The following is a 23,889-nucleotide window of genomic DNA, read 5'->3' as shown; positions in this document are numbered from 1 at the left end:
TGGATTGGCGATAGGGAAATATATGGCCAGAAGGCTGAAAGGCGTGCTAGACATCTGGCTAGATGGCATATACATGTAATAATAATAATAATAAATGGAAATCCGTAGTTATGGCCACTACAACCATGATTTTACAGTCACTAATTGCATAATGCACATGAAATTACTTAATTAGGCAATATTAGTTTATACTGCAAATCGAAGTGTGGCCATAAAGGAAAAGACCCCTTTTTCTTATGCGCCTAAAAACCAAAGCAAAGCAAAACAAAAGACCAAAAAATATAAAACTGTTACCTGTGCCAAGCCCAATGGTGGGCGGAGCTACCTGCTGGCCCAGCCATGACGTACGCGTAAGCGAGACAGCGCGCGTGGCAATGAAAGAGCGAGCGAGCGAGCGACATGCAACATAAGCCATCTTGAATTTCAAACTAGCAACGGAAATGAGGGTTAAAGAAAACTACTACTGCTATTGTGTGTGTGTGCGAGCGAGACGACTAGATAGTCGGCTGCGACGCTGTTGCCTCGCTAAATTTGTGGCTTACATTTTCGATTTTATTTTTTTTTTTATTGTTATCAGGGCCCGACGTTGTTGGCTGCTTTCAGTACGCATTCGACTGCGGTTAACGTCGCAACAGAGCCAAACGTAACGGCAGTTGAACAAAGCGCAACTATAGCAAGAAAAAGCGTGTTTTGAACGCGATCTATAAAAATACTAAACAAAGCTTAAAGAGTTGAACGATAAATCGACCAATACACACATCAAAAAGTGCGTGAGTGTGTGTGTATGTGTGTGTGCATAACAGAGCGCAAAGAAAAAGTAGCTTGCAAAATGTGCTTGTAATGTGAAAAATAGACAAATAACAACTAACTAAAAGACGTAAAACGCAAAGAGCAAAATAATAGAAAAAGAGACTTAACACACAAAAGAATTGGAGTTGATCTAACCTCACACAGAACATATATAGAGAGAGAAAATATTGAAATATGGTTTCACATTATTATAACATGCCGTATTCGCAAAAGCATAGCGCCAATTTGGCTTATGCATCGGCGACGCAACCTTGGAATTGGCCATCCAATTATCATACGCCGCCCAATCATCAGTTTATTGGCGATGTGGATTCGTCGCATGCCGCTGCCCATCATGCGGCGGCTGCCCATCCAATGTATTACAATGCGCACATGTTCCATTCAGCGGCCAGCGATTGGCATTCGCCCGCATCCAATTCAGCGGCAGCGGCCGCGGCAGCAGCAGCAGCAGCCAACGATAATTTTGTACAGCAACAGCAGCAGCAGCAGAATAACGGTGTTCCTACAACAGCACATCAATTGATGCATCAACATCAGCATCAGCATCATGCGCATCTAAATGGAGGCGGCGGTGGCGGCGGCTCGAGCAGCTCAGCCAGTTCGGGCAGCAGCAGCTCGGCGCCCGTTGTGGGTTCGACACAACTCAACGAAAGTTCAGATCCCGTTGCCATTGCTCAGGCGCATCAACAGCAGCAGCACCAACAACAACAACAGCAGCAGCAACATATTGCCGAGGGTTTACCATCGCCACCGATAACGGTATCGGGCAGTGAGATTTCCAGTCCGGGTGCACCCACCTCAGCCTCATCGCCGCATCATTTGAGCCATCACTTGAGCAACAACAACAACAACAGTCCATCTACGCACAACAACAACAACAATAGCATCACGGCTAACAACAATAATCATGCGCATCGAACATCGCCGCCGAAAACTCAATTTTATGATTGGATGAAGAAGCCAACATATTCAGCGCAGCCGCAGCCGGGTAAGTTTTCAAGCTAATTCTGTGAATGTTAAACAAACATAGCATATGACCATTTAGTCAGTGCTGAAGCTTTTAGTGTGAAAATAAACAGCAGATTAAAGCTAATTTGTAGACTTAGTTGACCTTAGAATTCTAATTGATTTGTTCAATCAAAATCATGTTAGCGTTTTTCACTTTTGACATACATTATAAAAATATGTAAAACAAAAAGCTTTCAATTGAGAAATGCAGATGCATAATACAAAATTAACAGCATCATATAGTGGTAGTTAACTTTAGCTGTTTGCTAGTCAAATGCGGGCAGCACTAGTTCTTAAGCTAACATTTTGTGTACGTTTCAAATCGAATTCGAGTTCGAATTTAGTCATTCTTTTTGTGGGTTTCTCCCGCATCCGCAACGAACACAGGCTCAAAAAAAAAAATTAAAACAACAGTCCCCCTTTGTGTGCCTGCAAAGCCAAAGCTCGTGCTGTTCGCGCTTCACACAAAAAAAAAAAGAAAAAACGATGAAAGACACGAAAAAAATCGAAAAACATAATTTTATAACTAACCATAAGCAATTTGCTTGCATTGAGCGCTTGCAAAGAAGGGCCATTAGGCCCATAAAAATCAAATGTTTGTCTTCATTTTACGGCACACACACAACGAACGCCTTGATTTATGCCCCAGGCTCACCTCAATCAGCAGTCGCAGCCAGAAACTTGTCGACTCTGTTGACTAATTTCGTGTCGTAAATCAATTTAACTATAAAAATAAAAAAATAAATATAAAAATCAATGGGGTTGATCAATTCCCCATCCCCCAACAGCAGTTTCTAATGAAAAATGCAAATAGAACTTAAGTCGGTCTCTCACAGCAATTAGCGGCTCGAGAAGTGTTTGAATTAGGTTTTGGAGTTTGACTGCAAATGCAGCGATGCGAATCCATTAAATTTTTAATGTGTTGCGACACTTTTGATACCTCACACAAATATGCATATTCTAATTGGGCAGCTTTTCAATTGAGTCATTGTTTTTTTTTGCCTTTTGCTCCATTTGGGTATTCTCTATCTCACCCGCTCTCTCGCTTCTCCAACAATGCTGGTCTTCTCTTTGTATGTAAAAAGCTCTCAAGGCTTTTTTTTTTGGTCTGCTGTCGCCTGCGCTTCTCACACTTTTGTTTTGTTTCGTACTCTTTGGTTTTGTTTCTTCCATTGCACAATAATACAGCATTACCATTTACTGCAATGCAAATACCAATGCATACTTACATACACACATACACGCAGACGCGAGGTGAGGCACCCACAAGTAAATACAGTCATGCATAAACACGTGCGCTGCGCTTACAATTTATGACCTACGCGCAGTTTGTTGCCCAGACGTTTTTCAAGTTGACGACGTTCGTACGTTCGCTCGATATCGACGATATCCATTAAGCCCATAAAATCTGTTGGTATGCAATTAACGTTTATGGCGCACATCGCCGTTGTTCACTTTAATCCTTTAACGGGTCAAGACGACAAATTAAGATTATACATTTTATTTATTATTCGTATAAATAATAAAATATATAAAAAAAAGTGTGTTCAACAATTTTTGTTGCACACAACTAGCGCCATGTGGAGACTATCTAATGTCGATATATATATTTATGTGTGTTTTTGGGGTGTACGTGTCAAAAGGAAACTCGGTACACACACACACACACACACACACACACACACAAACACAGAGACTAACTCTCTATTGGTGTATGGCAATAAAGTGTTTTGAAGAACTGTTATTGTTGTGTTGTACTTTTGTTTCAATAGCTGTTTGGCGGGGCTTTCGCGATTAGATTAGCTAGACTAGCATTCTTCGCCGCACGGGACACCTTTTTGGGTGAAATTAACCAACAACGGGCCGCCCGCCTGTCAATGGACGCGAGGCGGGTTCTATATTCCATGGAACACCCGAGTTTCTATGTTGCTCTAATAATTTTATTTTAGCTTTTCTTTTTTTTTTTGGTTGATACCGCGTAAACGTGTGCGTTATCTGTAAACCATAGTGCGATAACAGGTTCGCCGCTTGGGCGTATTGATTAAAACAATAGTATAGCCAATAAACCAATAAAAATTAGTATTACTTCCAATAAAAACTAAATAGCGACATTTATGGCCAAATCTTTGCAATCATATTATTATAACCAAAAAATTGAAAATGAAAAAATTATCGCCTGTTGCAAATTAGATGTTGAGATGGAGACCAGGAAGAAACCTAAACTTGACACTGATAAGCTGAGCGAGAGGGGCGGGGCTGAAGTGTGCCGAAGGTTGAGTGGGGGTTAAACATGTCTTTGTGTGTCTCATCGGACTGGGCATAAAACTTAATGCTTCATGACACATTGAGATTTAATATGTCAATATGCACAAAATTTATATACATATATCCCCCGCACACATATTACACATATCTATAGTCGACATATATGCCGTAGCATAGATGTGGCTTCCCCCAAATGTTTGGCCCACAAAAAATTGAAGCAAGTTATGCTACAGTAAACTTATGCTAAAAGAACTGCATATCCAGCTAAAATTCTAATTGGTTAATATTTGCAATTTGCCAAAAATTTAATATGTATTACCACACTGATGAGGTGACAATTTTATATAGCTTTTAAATTTGCCTTAACTATGATTTTTCATTTTTATAAAATGATTGAAAGGAGACTTAATAAAAGAAAGATTTAAATACAGTTTATCGTTTTTTTTACTTCAAAAACTTCTTGAAAGATCTTAGTAGTTTCACTACAAATTATAGTTGTCTTAAAGATATGCTAGAAAAACTATATTTTGAGGTGTAGAGTTGTAATAAGTTAATGCATCTCTAATTTCTGCAAACTTAATAATTATTATTTACAATATTTTGAATCAAACTATTTCTTTTTGGCTTTCTTACTTATTGATATATAATTTACTGAGATGTATTTCATAGGACTTTTAAAACTTGGGAGTTCTAAGTGGAAGCTAAGAAGACAATGTGCAAAAAAGGAATTATTTATTCTAGGCGTATATCATATTGGAAATTACTCTGATCCTAAATGCTTGGTAGCTCTACTTAGCTAAGGAACACTGTGGCTTGTGCTACCCATAGCTAACATATATAAATAGAGAGACAGACCATATTCGTGTTTATACTAGGTAGATAGACCTCTAATTTATATATATATACATATATATATATATATATATATATATATATATGCCTGGGACATAGACGTGCCTTGTTTGGTTGCATGATAAGCCATTTAAAATGGCCACAAGGTGTGTGCTGTTGCAGTCAGCTCAACGTTCTCTGTCGATGTCGAGTCGATGTCGCCTGTCGATCGTTATCAGTGCTATCAATATTTGGAATTTGTTGTTGCTATTCTTTTGTTGTTGTTGTTGGAGTTATTGTTGTGCGCATTGCCGTCAGCAGTCAGATTCAGAGTCAGAGACGTAGTACATTTAGCTGCCCCGTCGCGTAGCATGTGTCAAAATGAAGTCTACTGTGCTTCTACACTCTGACAAAAAAATCGCTCGGAATTTTACAAATTTATTCCTTATTATTCAGATAGTCAATTTCTACAATTGATGGTTCTTAATTTCAAGTTGGATTCCTCTAAAATGTAGAGAAAATATGTCTAAATTCAATAGAGTTGATTTTGTGTGTACATATAGAAAAAGGTTTTTATTTTATACAAACATTTTACATAGTTTATGAATTCATTTTACTCTTTAATTTAAAATACGATTTTACAGGGATCGAAAGAACAGAAAGCTGAGAGAACAAATTTCACTACTACTTTCAAAATATCAGAAAGGATTCAAAAGAATACTGGTTTTAATTTTTGTTATTTTCTATTCTCCTTTTGATATTGTCGATTTACGGCATTCCTCTCCAATTTTTTAAAATTGGTTTTCTTATATTTAGAAATTCTTTCTAAAAAGCAAGATAAACTTTTTTCCGAGTGTATTTGTTGCTTTTGTTGTTGTTGTTTGTTGCTTGTTGATTATTAGCCCAGTTCATCATCTAGCTAGAGCGACATTGGGTCTGACAAATGCTATACATGATTGACATGCCAGGATTAGCCCATAGTCAGCTCTCTCTCTCTCTCTCTCTCTCTCTCTCTCTTGCACTCAATTACACTCTTCACACTATTCCTTTCTCTGTCGCTCTCTCTCTCTTCTGGTTTCTCAACACATTTACTTTGGGCTTAGTTTGTTTAAATATGGTTTGTGGCCTGTTTATTTGTATTGGGCATTTATATTGGTAATAACTGAAGTTTGTTGCTGCTAAGTAGCCGGAAAGCCCTTCTCATATATACACATTTATATATGTTGTTGAGCATTGAGTTCATTATACAAATATATCGACACACATTTATTTCAGTTGCTCGCTTAGGCGCCGCGGATTTGGAAAGCTTTACGAATTGAAGGGGAAAAATAATAATTATTCATGATATAATGTTTGATTATGGAATATCTAATATTCATGAATTAATATTACATTTTCTATAAACTGTATTCTATAGTCTAAAGTTAAATCATGAATATAAATAAAGAATCTTTACAAAGAAAAAAAAAATAAAAGCTAATCACATTTGAAATAGCAGAAAGCTTATGAATGATCAGAAATATTCGTAGAATGAGCTCATAAGTGTGTTTAAACTCTCTTATCAAATCAATCGAAAGTGAAAACAATTTTAAAATTAAATATGTGTCCCTGTCGAATCATTTCCCTTAGTCATAAACCAAAACTTTTTTTTGGTGGCAGCAAGCGTTAAGACCCGCTAGCGACACCAAAATCCGATTGTCAATCAAAGTTTTGTGTATAGAAAAAAAAGACTCTAAAATAATATCTCAACTAGGCATAATTCCATTGATTGACTGACAGACTGACTGACGCCGTGATTGAGGGGACTGTTTTAAGAAACGTGTCAAGTTTATGGTGGACACGTTTCCTATGAAAATCAGTAAATAGAGAAACGTTTTTTGTCATTATGTGTGTGTTGTGTGTGCGTGTGTGTGTTTATGGCCAAGATTTGCAGTCCAGCAGTTTTGGCATATAAAACGGGCCCACAAACCATATAATACTACAAACCAAATCATATATATTGTGGGCGCAATGCCCGTTAATCGCTTAACAATACAATAAAGTAGCAATAATTATAAAACAAAAACAAAAACAAAAATAGAAACAAAAAACTAAATTAAATGTTTCATTCACAAAATAGAAACCATAATAACAATGAGCAAATAAATATTGTATATGGTAGCAATATTCTGATTTTTATGCCACTTTAATTATGAATGATGATTATTATTCATTGTTTAATGTGATTTAAAGCTCATTTTATTACTATTGGACCTGCTTCCCCCAATGTTTGAGCAGTCAAACAACTGCTCATATCTCAGTTTATTTATATTCACTTTCATTTTTCACAGTGTTCAGTGTTCAGTGTTCTTGCCTCTTGCTGCAGCTGCATCTTGTGTTTATTTAGTAGCCTCGAAGATTATTCAAATATTGTTACACATTGACCCAACGCATTTAACCTACTCAGATAAGTGCAGGAGCCGAGTATCCGACCAAGTCGTGTAGAAAATTTATAGTTCACACCATAATACACATTGGAGAGGAGGTGTACACAACACAACAAAACACACACAAAATTTATTGCATACTATTTTATTTAATATTTTTATGAAGCGCAAATTATCAATAATGTGTTGGCCAGGCTTATAAGACTTATGCGGCCTGCCCCCACCCCCTCATATGGCAAATAAAACTTTGCAGAGGAAGCGTCAATCATTTTTTATGCCCATTGAGCAAAATACTTAAATAGATTATACTAAAAATGTAAATGCTAGAAACTATTTATATACATTTTTTATCAACATCGAATGCCAGTTCGATATATGTATTTATTTATATATGTTTGCTGGTCTGCAATGAAATAAGTTTAGCATTCGGCTTACGAGTTTTATTGCTCATTGTGCAGAGGAAGCGTCAGTTATTTTTATGCACAGTACCAATTAAAAGTTGCTTAAATTGAGTACACTAAAATTGTTAAGTATATATTTATATCAAGAACTAGTTTCTTATATCCTTATCTATTTTTTACTGCTTGTCTGCTTATAAAATATAGAGGTTTTTGGGTTTTATCCTCGGTTATCTTGTCACATATCTGTCTTTACTCTGATTATTATAGCATAGAGCTCCAATAAAGACAATCGCTTTAAAATTTAGTTACAAAATAATATTTTCATTAGACTTATCGTCTTTTAGAGATTAGACGCATCTCAATTAGAGATTATATATAAATAAAGTTGTGACACATCGGCACAAATTTAGTTGTTCAATGAAAAACTTGTTGGATTTTAAAAGTTTCCTAATTCAACAATTAGGAGATATATTGAAAATTAATAAACTGGAAGCAAATTGTATATGTTTAGAATAAAGTTGACCCTCTGTATGTGGTCGACTGAAAGTATGCTTATCATTTTAAAAATGTATTCCTCAGTAAAGAATCTATGATTTTAACTGAAGTTATGAAAAAATAAAGTTATCATTCATTTGGTGAACTTGTAAATCTATAACTCTAATTGTTTAACTCCATTTGTTTAATCTATCGAAATCTATAACTCAAACTGTAAACCTATAAGAATCTATAACTCAAACTTTTCAATTTGTTTAACTTATAACAACTGTAAACAAAATCTTAACTCTAATAATTAACGCCAACCATTCGCAGAACTGTGCAGCACGCCCAATTTAGAGGACTTTTCTGAGTTACTGGAAGCAGGTGGTACGACATCCATTTATGTATATATATATGCCTTATATATATCTTAACTTTCTTAGTTTTTGCCTGCTCTGTTTTAGTTTCCGTTTCCTCTTCTTCTTCTTCTTGGTCTTAATTTTGTTGGGATTGCATGCGCCCCGCTCATAAATAAACTGCGACGGAGTCATATATCGTGTCGTATCGTGTATCGTATCGTATATCGTATATATTGCATATGTGCTTGTAAATGTTTATTGCATGCCCCACAGTCCCATTCCAAATAATTAACGTAAATTTGAAAATAATTTTTTTTCTCCTCTTTTTCTTGTTTTTTTTTGGCTTCCATTGAATTTATGGCCTTAATGGCGAACGGGCAACAGTCAAATTGTGGCTGCCATTTTCTAAGCATGCGGCGCCACTCCTCACACTCTTTGTCTCCCTCTCACTCAGTCACTCACTCCGTCGCTCATTAAGGGGCAACATTAAACTGGTGAGCGTTTGGCTCGCCAATCGCGTGTTGGCCACAACACATCTATGTCTCCGTCTAAGTCTGTGTGTGTGTGTGTGTTTATATGACTTTGGCCACATTTCCTACTCACATCCTCTTTGCTCCGCCTTGCGTTGGCATTTTTTGCGTGCCACATTTGGCTGCGGCACGTAGCAGCGGCATTTGTTTTGTGCCGCCGCGTTGCACGCGATCTGATAATATTTTTTTTCTTTAATTTTTGCCTTTCCTTTGGCATTTATAATGCTGCGTGCCAGGGCGCGGCTTGCAATGGAGCGGTGGAGTGGTAGGGGTAGGGTGAGGGTGAGGGGAAGGAGGGGACTGGTAAGCGGGGAATATCTGGTTTGAAAGGCGTTGTACTTTTTACATATGCATGGCATACGCTCATAAAGCGTATTTCCATGTCGCATTTTTCCACTTTGATGTGCGCCATTTTGAATTTCTCTCTCTCTGCTCTGCTCTCTCCACTCATTCACTATGTGTGTGTGTGTGTGATTGCGTGTGCGGAAGAGTTATTTATTGATCCGAGCGCTTCGCATTAGTAGAACTTTAATTACGTTTTATGGAAATTATACAGCTGATCTAATTTACTGGTAACAAAAATACTTACACACACATAAATATTTAAGCAAAATGACGATTTTAATTATTGTTTGTGCAAATTCCATTTTTCTATACTTAACATGCAAATTTAACAAACATATTTTGTATTTATATTATGTTATTAACAGTAAATGTTAAACGTTATGTTATAAGCTTCTCATAACATTGTAATATTAACATGTCTTGAAAAAACAGAGTTCACCAAAGTAAATATTGCATTTACAACTGCTGCCAACATTTTACATGTTGAAAATAAACTTAACTAAATTAAATATTGTATCTGAAAGTTGAATTCCATGAAATGAATTGAAAATTGTGTTTCTAACAATTAAAAAATTCACCAAAAAAGTCACTTTAATTATGACAATATATAGTTTTGCCGTCGGAGCCTTTTGCTTTCATTTTCAGATATCATTAACCATTTTTAGTTTCTTTAAGAAAGTATGTCTTGAGATTTATAGTTTCAAAAGTGCAAATAGTAGTTTTTTTTTTAAAATACACAGTACCCAAAGCGTAATTTATAAGCAACCTGCGCGACAACTTAGAGCCCAATATACATATATATCTAAATATAAATCTGTTTGCCTCACCCTTTTTAGAAATAAAGCGGCTAGTCGCAAAGGTGGTAAATTACCAACAAGGATGCAAAAGGCAAACGCACAGAAAGACCGAAAGGACGAAAAAAAAAATAAGAAATGCGGAAAAAGGAAAAATAAAATAAACGTCAAATCGAATCAAATGATTTTATGATGTAATTTGAGCTAATATTTACGATATAACAGCATCTAAAACAGCAGCAAAATGCCAAATAAATGTTATTGTTATATTGTCGCTTGGGTGGTGAGCTTCCTGCTAGTTGTTGTTGCTGTTGTAGCTGTTGTTGTGCTTTTGTGTCTGCTCTTATTGTTCTCTCTCTGCTTGGCCACATTTATGATGCTCACACTCTCTCCTCTCCCCCTTGCGCACTCCTCTTCTCCGACCCTTCCACTCTCCAACTAGCGCACAGATTTTTGCTGAACTTTAAGAGAACAAATTGTTGAGTGTTGAAAAGTCAAGTGTGGCTGTGGCTGCTGCTGCCAGTGTTGTGTGCTGCAATGTCCCCGGAGTGCAATAACTGAAATTGCTGCTGAGCGGCAGGACAGAGGTAAAGAGAGTTGTGTTGGGGAGGGGGAAGGGGAGGGGTACAAGGTTGCCCGAAACTTTTGACCCACACGCGCTGGCAGCTTTAATTCGAATTTCGAAATTTAAATAGCAGCAAGCAAGAGAGTGAGAGCGAGAGAGAGAGAGCGCATCAGTCTGTGCAGGTAATAAATGTCTCCCAATAGATTTCACGCACACACATTGACTTCTTATTCTGGTCTACTACTATTTTTGTCATCATGTTGGGCAACCACAGCGATAAGGATGTGACAAATTAACGCACAGCATGCGGCAAGCCACATTAACACGCTGTCAGAGTGGGCAACCACCAACAGACAGTCAGACAGACAGACAGACGAGCAACCACCAACTGTCCCGTAACTAACCGCAACAGTTAAACTGTAACTGTAACTGTAACGGTAACCGTAGCTGTAATCATCAGTGTCCTTCATCTCTCTGTCTCTCTCTCTCTCTCTCTCGCACACTCTGTGATTTGTCCTGTGGGATTTGGGCATATAATTGCCGCAATCTTGTTTGCTGCCAGTCCGACACTTTTGGTATCTATTTTGTCAACAGCTGTTGTGAAAAATCAACACTCCTTTTATATATATATATACATATATCTATTTAGACATCTGTATTATGCTGCGGTCCCTTGAAAATGAGAACTATTCGCTGCCAGAGGTGTTGCTAATTTGCACATAATTCCAATTTTACCAAAGACACAAAAAAATAATGATAATTGTCATATAATCTGTTATAGACAATATATTCTTGTTTCAAGTACACAACGAATTAAAAGCAGTTCCAAAGACCTTAAAGCAAGCATTAAATCTTTCATTGAGTTCGTTTATTTAAATCGAATAAAATTCAATCGAGTTGGATTTGAGATTGTTTATCTTATATTGCAGTTAAAATTCATAATATAATATTTCCCCTCTTGAATTAAGATTGTCCATTTCGCCAATCGAAGAAGATTGAATTAAGTTAATTAAAATAAAATTTCCATTTAGCATGGAGCATGTTAAATTAAGAAGTTTCAGTTTCCTAGGGAACAGTGTATTCATAATTTACAATCCAAGCACTCAATTGACTCTTGACAGTCATTTATGGGGTTTAAGTTTGCTCCCATTTTGCTAGCTGCCTTCCCTCTGCAGTATATATATATATATTATATAATAATATGGGTATAGCTAGAGAACTATTGGCATTTGATATTTGGTATTTGCACAGTTTTCCTTTGTCGGCAACACAGATACAAGATACAAACACGAATACATTTGTGGTACTCCAGTCATAAGCCATAAACCATTCGATTGTGTTTGAGTTTGTGAATTATTACACTGAGATATATTATTGATAAGGTCAGGGGCGCAACAGGAGCAAGTGTTTTATTTACGTCTATTTACTTTACAGTTTTAGCAATGCGGTTCAAAGTCGAATTTTATAGCTCTGCAAATGAATCAGAATAAAGACATTGTATAGAAAATCGTTTGAGAAAGATTAAAGCGCAGGAGTACAAAGTTTGACGATTATATATAAAGCTGTATATTCATAAATCACACGATTTAGAAAGGTTTAATGGATTGCTAAAAGTTCTGAATGAAATTCGAGCAAAAATCAAGTTTCCGATTTGAAATACAGTAGTAAACTGGAAGTTTAACCATGATATAAGAAGACATTGCTTTTAGAAATCGATTCAGTTTTCACAAAGTTGGGGAAATGGAGATCGATAGTTCCTATGGAAATTATATAATAGTCACACTTAAGTGAAAGAAAAGGGATAAAATCCAGAACTTTAACGATTGAAATTTAAAATTCTTAGCTAAATTCAATAATTTCTTCAAAAAGCAGTTACAGAAACCGATATAATTAACTCATATAGTACCATAACTGAACAATTCACAGACTTTACCTTCCTTTTAAATAGGATTCACCTTCACATTCGCGAAACTTTCCTTAGAATAGCTATCAAATTTAATCGCAGTGTAATAGAATTACACGACAATCAATGTGAATGAAAGTGCTACGATCAATATCCATAACCAGACATAGACATACATATATGTATATATAGATAGATAGATAGATACATAGATGCATTGTTAACTGTAGACTCTTGGGTATCACAGTCGATGCACAGCAAATAGCTATTAAAGCTTATCGACGAAAGCCACAGCAAAGCCCCAATAACTTCGATTCCCCAAGAACCTAACACTAACTGTAACTTGCAACATGCAACTCCTGCTGCTTGGCTTGATTTGTGGTTGTTACTGTTGTTGTTTTTGTTGTTGATAGAGACCTCAACTGGGATTAGGGAGTGCAGCCATTTGAACTATGCCGCCAATGGAAACGATAGCAAATGTTGTACGATGATGATATACGCAATGTCAACTAATCCATCATAATGGAGATAGATACATGTATATATATATATATGTATATATAGCTCTATACTTGCCACAAGTTGGAGCTGTAAAGTTGAAATTCATTTCAATTACAAAATCATTGTCACACTTAATTGGAGCACTTACCAAAGTGTAGCCCGCTATGCTTTCTATATAAATTATTTGTACAACCTACCCACGTCAAACTAGGCACCAGCCCACCCCCAACTCCCCGCCCAGTGCCCCACATAAAAAGTTGCCAGTGACAAAGTCATAAAAAAATGTCACACCTTTTTCTCCAGTACACGCAGCATTTTATTTAATTACGAATAAAATGTATTTGTACTTTTAAGTCTTTGCCTGCCACAAAATGTGTGTGTGTCTATCTATTTCAAAGAAAACACACATACGTATATATATATATATATAAATATATATATATGTATATATATCTTTGTATATATATGGATATTAGCATGCTTTATCTAAAAGTCTAACATTAATACCCCAAGCTCAGGGTTTTTTGAAATACCCTTACACAAGGTTGATTAATTTGGCCGGTAAACAGAAATTGCATTGAAATTTAAATGAAACTTTTCGCTGCAAGAGTGCTGAGAATTCGGCTTACTAAAGTCAACATTTTTGGTTGCTTCTTTCGTATTGTTTGCAAAAATGACTTTAGTTTTTATTTATACATTTCTTTTGACGGGAGGGGCTTACGACTCTTGAATTATGAGCTGTGTGGCTTATCAAAGGAGGAAAACAAAAGAGGAACAAAAAAAAAAAAATGGCAACTCTTGTGAAGATCTATCTATCTAAGGCTGTTTGTCCAGACAGAGAGAAAAGGATGGAGATACAGATAGATAGAGAGAGCGAGAGAGAGAGAGAGCGATAGACGCTTTTGGTCCACATAAAGTGTGCGTATTTAGCCAGTGTGTGCAGATAATAAAACACTCAGAGTATGGGTTAGTAACTTTATAGTTTTATATATGGTATACACCATTTATTGGATTATGGTTATGGCCGTGAAGGTCAGAGATACAGCCGAGCAGCACCAACCACCAACCACCGAGCACCACCAGCCCCCAACAACATTGTGCTCCACTTTGGGCTGCTCTAAATAGTGCTAGACTCTTTTTTCTTTTTTTTTTGTTTTTGTTTTATTTTTTTTATAGTGTTTACACTGCGCGCATAGCAGGTGTGAGAAATTTGTGCCAACAGATAAACTTGTGCATATGCCCAGATTAAATCGAGCAACAGATTTTACACATTAAGATTTTGGGTAACAAGAATTATGTAAGACAATTTTAGTAGAAGTGTTTTATAGTCTTGGAATATTTTGTACTTACTCCAAAGATTTATTAAATACTCTTCTTTCATTAAAAGAAAACTCTGACAAGCATTTAGTAATTATTATTAATATTTAAATGAGACTATTGAAATATTACTTTTATACTCTTGCAGAAAGTATTTTACGAGTTGTCAATATTTTTATTTACCAAACATAACAGTTACAATTTTAATAATAATATTTGATTAATGCATGCTCAACACGGCAACAATTTATTTATTTTTTATTAAACTTTGAGTTCAGAATGGATATATGCTTGAAAAGGTAACAAACAATTATTTTTGAAATATTATAATAACATTCAAGATGTACTAAATTCGCTGCTCTTTACAACATTTTGTTTATTAATATTCTAATGAGACTAAAGTTTATTTAACTTCATGGGGAATATGCACAAGTTGATACTCGGAGAGAATTATTTATTTAAATTTAGTTGTTGTTGTCACCAAGTAACTAAATAATATTTCAACTATTTTCACATTACATAAACAATAACAACAACAATAAAAAGCAGAAAAAGTGCACTTTAATAAATAAATATTAGTACTTTTGTTCAATTTACACAATTAAATCCAACTTGATGATTGTGGGCTTTTTTCCTGTTCGTTTTCTGCCTTTTAATGGTGACAAATATTTGTGCACTTCCTCAAATCAAATCCAAACAAGTTGCCAACTCTAAGGCTGTTCAAACAGTTTTGGGTTATTATCAGCATTAGTCGTCGGTTGGTCGGTCGGCATTATGGCACTTATCAGTTAGCCAATTTAGCCACGCCACTTGGCCAAGTACAAAAGAAAAACCAAAAACAAAAACACGCGCAAACCCAAAAGCCCAAAATGACTCCACTAAAATTGCAAACAGGCCTAAAGATGCGAGATTTATAATTGGGCCACAGACCGTAGAACTGTAGATAGATATGTCTAACTAGATTAAGAATCGTGTGGACTTAGCTGCGAATGAGGCTTTAACTTTTTGTTTAACTTTCTGCTTTTTTTTTGTTGTGTTTTATATGACGATTGCCACACATTTGACTAGGCAAACAGAAAATGCTCTTGGTGAAGATGAAGATGAAGATGATGAGGCGAATGCTATAAATTCATGTCTAAACAAAAGTGTAAAAAATAAATACGATTGCGCGAGAGCGACAAAAAGATAAGGAGTCCAGCGAATGGGTTCTATTTCTATATTTTTAACCTTTACTTTTGGGCAATTCACTTTTTTCAAGCAACTTGTTTTTATTTTGAATCATCAGCAAAACTTGTTTCTCAGGCATAAAATGCAATATTTGCCGAAATTTAAATTCGTTTTGTTTTTTACTTTTATATTTTCAATTAACAACTTTTGTTTTACATTTAAATCGCATCATTTGCCATAATTTAAATTAGTTTAAAATATCAAATCGTATTTCATTTGAAGGTGCAGCGCATTTTAAGGTCTTTAACACCTATACCTATATCTATCTCTCTCTATCTCTCTCTCTCTCTCTGTCTCTGTCTGTGTCTGTGTGTGCCTCCCCCCTTTTATCTGGTTGAACTTATCATCTGTGAAAATATTTGTATGTTTGTTCGCTTGTTTGCTCGATTTTAATTGTGGTTTACGTAGTACTACATAGAAAATAAAATGTACAGAAAAAAAAAAAATTAGAGCAAAATCCCAATGTAGAAAAAAAAATGTCATGTTTACATTTGAGTTGTTGGGTTAGTCGAGAGTTTTTCCTGCAATGTGTGTGTGCGAGTGTGCGTGTGTTTATCACGTAGGCAACTATATGGCATGACATGATCCCGTGGCCTTTTTCATGCCTCGTCTTTGGCTGTTTGTCATTTTTATTTGAATTTTGATTGACTAATTGCGCAGCAAACGCCAAGCGCCACATTTTGGCCAGGTCTCTGAAGTTGGTCCCGCTCCCACACGCCCTCCACTCGTCTCTAGTGTGGTAGGTGTCTTTGGCGGCGCCCCAAAGGCCATAAGTTGTGTTGGGCGGCAAGTCGAGTTGAAAATTTTGATGTTTACCGCATTGGTTGACAACAACAGTTTTTGATCGTTTACGCTCATTTTATGGCCTATCTTAATTCAAATATTGTCGGCTTGTTGCATGACGACGATGAAGATGATGGGCAGCTGGAAGGATGACTTGTTTGCCCAACCGAATGACTGACTGACTCAACAGACTCAACAGTCTGAACCGAGCAGACTCTGTCACTCATTCACGTGGACTTGGATGGTGACGACAGAGCTGCACACGATCTTTTTGTGGTAGCTCACAGAAATAGCTACACAAAATAATCCAGTCTTTATTTACAGAGAAGAATATGTGCAATATGCCAGAAGGTATATTTGTATTCATTACAAATTGAACAATTTATGGGAAATGAAGTTGGTTTTTCTATGAAAAAATTAATTATATTTATTTATTTTTGTGAAATTTAGTTTAATAGCTTTTCTCATTTGTAGCGGTTATTTTTCTGTCTTATGTTTACAAATTTGCCTTTAAGCATGATATAAAAAGTATAATAAATATTTTTTAAGCATGGACATGTCAGAGTTGTAATCAACTTTTAATGTATGAATTAATAAATTTGAGTTATTGTTATGTTATTATAGATATTATTCATTTTAAGTGGCCAAACTAATGAAAGTTGTTTCTGCTTTTCAGGCAAAACGCGCACCAAGGACAAGTATCGTGTGGTCTACACAGATTTCCAGCGACTGGAGCTGGAGAAGGAGTATTGCACATCGCGTTATATAACCATACGGCGTAAGAGTGAATTGGCGCAATCGTTGTCGCTGTCGGAGCGCCAAGTGAAGATCTGGTTCCAGAATCGACGGGCCAAGGAGCGCAAACAGAACAAAAAGGGCAGCGATCCGAATGTGATGGGAGGCGGCGGCGTTGGCGGCATTCATCATCAGACGGAGTACAGCCAGTTGCTCGATGCGAAGACGAAATTGGAGCCGGGACTGCATTTGCAGCATACGTTGCACTCAATGAATCCGATGGCTGCCATGAATCTGCCTGCCATGCGTCTGCATCCACATCTCACGGCGCACAGTCATTCGCTGGTTGCGGCAGCGGCACATTCCCATCAGTTGCAACAGCAACAAATGTCGGCAGCGGCTGTTGGCGTCGGCACGCTTTCAATGTGACATGGTGATTACCAAGGAGTTGCAGTCGGAGTTGAAGCGAATGTGTATCCAAATCACAATCACAGCAATCCCAACAACAGCAGCAGCAGCAACAACAGCAGCAGCAGCAGCAACAACTACATGTTGCAACATCAGCAGCAGCAACAATTGGTGAGCGGCGTCAGCTTTGCAGCGTGTTCAAGTGATCTAGCGGTGGATTTGGCTTAAGTCTTATATTTACTATACATCTGTATTTTTTTCTATTGTTGAGGGTTGGCTTTTAACAGTCAGACTGTTTTTTTTTTTCCTTTTTCTTTTTTTGGGGCAGCGGCGCCTTTTTGAATATTGCACGTTGTTAATTTTTGTGATTGTATATTCCCTGCTGCCCCCTCCCTTCCCCCCGCCACCAACAACATACAGCCTGCCCCCTAAATATATGTTGTATTTTATATATATATATTAAATGTCACAGCGCCTTATTTGTATTCAATTTGTTTTTTTGGTTCTAGTTAAAGTTTATCAAATGTTAATTAAGAGCTGTTAGTTAACATTAATTATGAGATGTTAGTTAACACTAATCAAAAGCTGTTAGTTAAGAGCCTATAAAACACAACAAAAACAAATTAAATTCACATTTACACATAATATTAAACTTGTATTTGTATAGCCGTCCCGCTCTGGCATTTATCTTTGAGAAAGCACAAAAATTTCATAATTATTTAGTTAATACGTAAGAAAAGCAAAAAAAGAGTAATAATTTGGTGCAATTTGATTACACACAAACAATCACACACATGTAAATATTTAACATAATAACAAGAACAACAACAACAACAGAAGCAACAACAACTTGAACGTTTATTACTTAAATGCTGTAATAACAATTAGTTAGTTAGTAGAATATTTTTAGAATAAATTCAATTTAATGTTAATAAACGAAAGCAACAACGAAACAAACAATCAAACACACAAATGCATATGCACATTTAACACACATTTGGTGCACAACACACAAATTATATTATAAAGCGTTAACATAAGTCAAATATACAAAAAAAAGGGAGTTGTTGCCCACATATCAAATATATATATTATTAAAGCACACGTGCATGTAATTTAATGTTTAGTTAAATTATCGCAGCAATTAATTTATGTAAAAATCCATGTGCTATTTGAATAAAAAAAAAATAAAACACTAAAAAAAATTCAAATTATGACATTACATTTGTGGGGTTAATTTGGTTCACAATAATAGCAACAACAACAACAACAGCAGCAGCTGTTATGCTCCACCTACGAGCAAGAAGAAGCAGAGCTGTCAATTTTATTTACATTTGCCTACGCCTTCTCACGTCAACCGCCATTGACGCTCTCGCAGTCACTATTGTTCGCTCTGTTGCACTTACAGCTAAGTGCTGTCTCGGGTTGATTGCAAAGTGCGCGTGTTTTTTCTATCGCTGTGCAAAAGGTCAGTTTTTTCCTGTTTTTAATTGGGGTAAGGTGTCAAAACAATTATTAATAATTAAGTGATTGGACTTTTAACTCTTCGTTCGAGGTTAAGCTGATTGCATATTGATTTGGTCTTCAGCCAGCAATCCAAATGCAAATTTCCCTTTTTCTCCTTTTCGCTACGCTTTTGCTTGCATGCTTTCTTTACTCTCCTCGATGGTAGTCGCCGAAAAGCTCCTTGCTCTTACACCTAACTGTTTAAAAGAAATAATTGAGCGGAAGTCAAAGATCAGCTGATCAAAAGTAATTTTGCTTTTAATGCGCTTTAATTGCATTATCCACATTCGAACTAAACTTTTTCTTATGCCTGACACAAAATCTCTTTCGCTTCGATTGATTTACGATGCACACTTTCCGATTTATTGATGGCTGCCAATTAATACATAGTAGTAGTGGTCTTCGAGAACCGAGTCGCCTCGACTCAATCGCCAAAGAGTCAACTATGTATGCAAGTGGTAGAGTCAAAGGGCGAGAAGAGTGTACAGAAATGTAAAAGTCAAATACATAAAAGAATAACGTAAGAATTAAAAATTTTTCACAGCAATAAATGCATAAAAGTCAAATATATTCACATATGTCGATATGGTATAAAATTTATAATCGTTGGATCGTTGGATGCTGTCAGGCTATTGTCATCACTAATAGAGACATACCGAAAGCCAGACGAACCAGACTCAAAAACTTCGAGTTTCGAACGTACGTTACTTTTTGGCCAGCCATAAACTTTATGGGCCCCGAAAGACGTCAATGGCGCAGCTGTAAGCAGAAGTTACGATGATTGGCAGTGTCTGTGTTATCCTCTCTCTCTCTCTCTCTCTGTCTCGGGGTTAGCAGGGGGGATTCGGGCAATCCAATGGGTGCCAATTAAGCAAGCCGCCATCATGCCATAAAACTTTTCTCCGTTTGCGTGAGTGATCTTAAAAAGATCATTCGTACATTTTATGGCGACGGCTGCCAACTGCATTTCTTATTCTCCTCTATTCAATATTCTCGCTATTCAGTAGAAGAGCGATCATAAATCACTTTGGAATGCATTCCATTCTCTCACTCTCTCTCTCTCCCTCTCTCTTTTATGCATTTTTGAGAATGTCACAAAATGGCGCACAAATTACAAGCTGCAACATAAGCTGTGAATTCTCAATAATTCCAACCAAAAATGCACGCACAATGTGTAATGCAGTAGCTAAAACCCGAAAAAAAAGAAGTGAATTGTCGGCAAAAGTCAAACATGATATTTATTTCGACTGTATTCGTTACAGCCGGCTGAAGACCCAAAGAGTTAAAAACCGAAACCCGAAAGTGGATTCCAATTTAGCTTCGAAATCGGCATAAAACAAATGCAAACAAACGCCTGCAATCTTCTGCGATGCATCTTCGTCTTCTTCTTCTTCTTTTTTCATTTCGTCCCTCGTTTGCCCGAATACCGTTCACTTTTTTTCATTCGTTCTCTTTTTGGTTTTATTTTTTTAGCATGTAGGTGTGAAAATGTAGCGCACACTTCCTTTATCGGGGCAAACGGGCTTGTTTGGTTTCTGCGCTCTTTTGCTCTTTCGTTACTCATCTTCTCATGTGTCTTTTGCAAGTCAAAATATTTTCAATTTTGCGTCAAGGGAATTGGGAATTGGAAATCAACAACAATAACAACAACACCCGCTGATCTGAGAACGAACCGTTTTTAGCAACAATCTATGAATTCGATTCGATACGATTTGTTGTTGCACACGTTTCAAATCTAGACAGGTTGTATATTTTCCATAGTCGGCACAATTTCCGATTTACTTAATCTGCTGCATAATAAATCAAACGGTTGAGAGCCGCAGTTGGACGTACTTGATTTCGTACAATTGGCCACACTTGACAAAAAGCTACAATTTTTGTACAAATATGTGTTTGTAGTCGTTGTGGAGCATTTTCTTTATTTTTAGGAATATTTCATGAGAAGAACTACAAATAAATGTGTATAGACATTTGTATGAAGTTGGTCAGCAATATTTCTTTTATAAGAAAGTTTCTTGAGAAGGCCTACAATTATGTGTATACGAATTTATGTAGTTGGTCTGCAACAGAAGAACTGCATATATGTTTATAAATATGGTTAGCAACATTATTTAATGGGAAAGTTTATTGAGAACTAAATGTACATGTATATTAATATAAATGTAGCTGGTCAGCAACTTTTTTTATGGGAAAGTTTCTTGAAAAGCACTACATTTAAATATGTATGTAATTGCTCAGCAACATCTTTATAGGAAAGTTTCTTGAATGAACTACATATAAGTATATATAAACATATATACATATATGTATGGAATGGCTCAACAACATCTTTATAGGAAAGCTACAAGTTATTGTGTAAGTCTTTTGATTTGTTGTAGTAATTTTCTTTGCTCTATTTCGTTTCTATCAAAACTATTTAAAGTGTCTTACTCATCAAAATTGATCATCAGATCAACAGTCGCACACCATACGCTTTTGTTTAACTGTAAATTCCTAATTATTCCTAATTAAAACCAAAAATAAAATACCAAAAACAATCAACACCCACACCACATTCACATGACACTAATAATTTTTTCAAGCGTGAAAACCCCAAAAAAAAAAATATGTAAAAAAAATATTTGCTTGCGTTTTGAAATTGAAATGCAAATTATTTAGAGTCAATTCGTGGATAGAGATCGCTCTTGAATGCAGCTTAAAAGTTTAAACAAAAGAAATGCTGTTCATACAGCCAGGTCCAACCAGATCTTATCTCAAGCATGATCGAGATAATTAATTTATGCCTAGATACATATTTGTTTCTTCACGCGCTTCTTGCAAAGTTTTATCCGGTTATTTTTCGTGTTTGGTTTTTTTTTTTGTTGATTGTTTGCTTGTTTCAAGTTCAGATCAGAGGTACGCAGACAATATGCGGGCTTTTATGCGGGAGTTTGATTAACACAATTCGAATCCAGTGTGTGAGTTTTGTTTTTTTTTAAATTAAGCAACAAGTTTTATTAGTAAGCATGCACTAATTAAACTCTCGCTGTCTGTCCTTTGTTTTTTCTAGCAGTTTGTCACAGAAAAACTGAAACTGACTTTTTGGAGCTCTGTGGAACAGTGTGGGTCATAAAAAAGCTGCTAAAAGGTGTGGGTGATTTCACAAATGAAGAAAAAAGCCCAATATGAATAAACAACAAATTTGATTTGTGTGTTTTTCAGTGTTTTGATTTGTTTATTGAATTGATTAGAGGGCGACGAGAGCACGAGATGCAAACATTTGATCGAGGGTGAAATTAATCAAAGCACTCTATGTGCCAATTTTTCTTTATTTATTTTGTTTTTTGTTCAAATTCTATAGCTTAAAATTTACACTCGCTTGGAGTCAGTTAAACTTTGTGTTTTAAATTATTCAAATTATTCTCTCGGAGACAAAAGCTGCTTGCTAGCACACAGCCTGTGTCGATTGTAAATTTATCGCTTATCGCGGCGCGGTGCTGCCATACAGTACTGCCAAAACGAGCTAAGGAATCACGCGCAGCTCACTTCAAGTCAAACACAAATTTTGTTTTGTCATTGCAAGTTTGTTTCATTTCTGGAATTCACGAATAAAATGGTAAGTAGTTGGTCAAATATAGTAGCAATTTATGCTAAATTAACCGCTTGTTATAAAGCATCAGCAATCACTCAAAGTACGCCCAACAGATGTGCATGTTCTCAATGCATCCGGCCGGGCTGCTTTGCCCACGGAACAAAACTGTTTGAGCCAATTGGCGCACGTTCATCGTTTGCGGGACTCTGAGCTGAATTACAACGATCACAGATACAACATCGACATGCAAATGCTGAGGAATCGCGAAGGACTCGGTGCGCCACTCAAAATGGGCATGGATCGCTTTGCGGCTCGCCAGATTGGACGACTACCCTTTCTGCAGTCCAGGTGAGGTGTCAAGTAGATGTATTAGTATATGTAGAATTTATTGACTATTTGATTCTATTGCAGCAACATAATGGACGATGTCTTGACTGGTCGCTGTGATGAGATCTCGTTTGAAGACTTTCTCAATCTGCCCGAATACAATGAGAATTTGCGTCAACCGCATGCCGTCGTCGAAAAGTCAATGGGCATTCACATTTAATGGCACATATTAAGCAACATTTTAAACATTACCAACTTCTAGCGATTTAGCTGCTAATAAAAAACAACTGGAAACCACAACTAATAAAAGTGCATTATATTGTGGGTTCCACGACAACCCGCGAACCGACGAAAGTTCTTCAAACAGTTGAAATAAAAGGACTTTCACAATAGCAGAAATTTGCTCATAACTCGGTCATATCCTGGCAGATCCTGATAAACATATTTTTTCAACTAGGGCTACCAACTGGCTAACCAAAGCGTACTTGTCGTTTCCGAGATTTATTTTAATTCCACTCATTTTCCTCATCGCTCATATGCTCTCGAATGTATGCAACATTTTTAGTTGTGCGCAAGTTAGCCAATACAGCAACCAAATAAGTGTCACTGGTGTGTGTACATACTTTACTAAACAACAGAATGCACAAAAAGACAAAAAAAAGAACACAAAGGACACTAAACAATATTTTTGGTTCGCGTTGTTTTTGTTTATTTGTAACTCGATTTGTGTTTTGTTGTACAAATTTGTGTAATTGCTAATTATCGCACAAACTTATTACAATTTACTCAGAAAACAAAAC

General features: G+C 36.3%; 2 protein-coding genes across 2 annotated transcripts; both read left to right on the top strand.

Annotated features, from left to right (window-relative positions):
- The first annotated feature begins 606 nt into the window (after positions 1-606).
- Positions 607-18,890, top strand: LOC6561986 (homeotic protein caudal). Its single transcript, XM_032736474.1, has 2 exons — positions 607-1,798; positions 17,219-18,890. The coding sequence occupies exons 1-2, from the start codon at positions 985-987 to the stop codon at positions 17,704-17,706; spliced, it is 1,302 nt and encodes a 433-aa protein (XP_032592365.1). The 5' UTR covers positions 607-984; the 3' UTR covers positions 17,707-18,890.
- Positions 18,891-19,066: 176 nt separating this feature from the next.
- On the top strand, positions 19,067-23,389 carry LOC6561987 (proteasome maturation protein). The gene is made up of 5 exons (XM_001989210.3): positions 19,067-19,153; positions 22,244-22,318; positions 22,532-22,786; positions 22,845-23,110; positions 23,174-23,389. Exons 3-5 carry the CDS (start codon positions 22,784-22,786, stop codon positions 23,307-23,309), a joined length of 405 nt encoding a protein of 134 aa, XP_001989246.1. The 5' UTR covers positions 19,067-19,153; positions 22,244-22,318; positions 22,532-22,783; the 3' UTR covers positions 23,310-23,389.
- Positions 23,390-23,889: the final 500 nt, after the last annotated feature.

Source organism: Drosophila grimshawi, unplaced genomic scaffold, assembly GCF_018153295.1.
Source record: "Drosophila grimshawi isolate 15287-2541.00 unplaced genomic scaffold, ASM1815329v1 contig_1377, whole genome shotgun sequence".
Taxonomy (NCBI): Eukaryota; Metazoa; Arthropoda; class Insecta; order Diptera; family Drosophilidae; genus Drosophila; species Drosophila grimshawi.
The sequence above is the reverse complement of the archived record's forward strand: the minus strand, read 5'-3'. Positions and strand labels throughout refer to the sequence as shown.

Bases quoted from the DNA above. Each gene is read 5' to 3' on its own strand.
- LOC6561987 (XM_001989210.3), top strand. The intron at 23,111-23,173 runs GTGAGGTGTCAA...ATTCTATTGCAG, and splicing joins CTACCCTTTCTGCAGTCCAG to CAACATAATGGACGATGTCT.
- LOC6561986 (XM_032736474.1), top strand. From the start codon at position 985: ATGGTTTCACATTATTATAACATGCCGTATTCGCAAAAGCATAGCGCC. The intron at 1,799-17,218 runs GTAAGTTTTCAA...TCTGCTTTTCAG, and splicing joins TTCAGCGCAGCCGCAGCCGG to GCAAAACGCGCACCAAGGAC.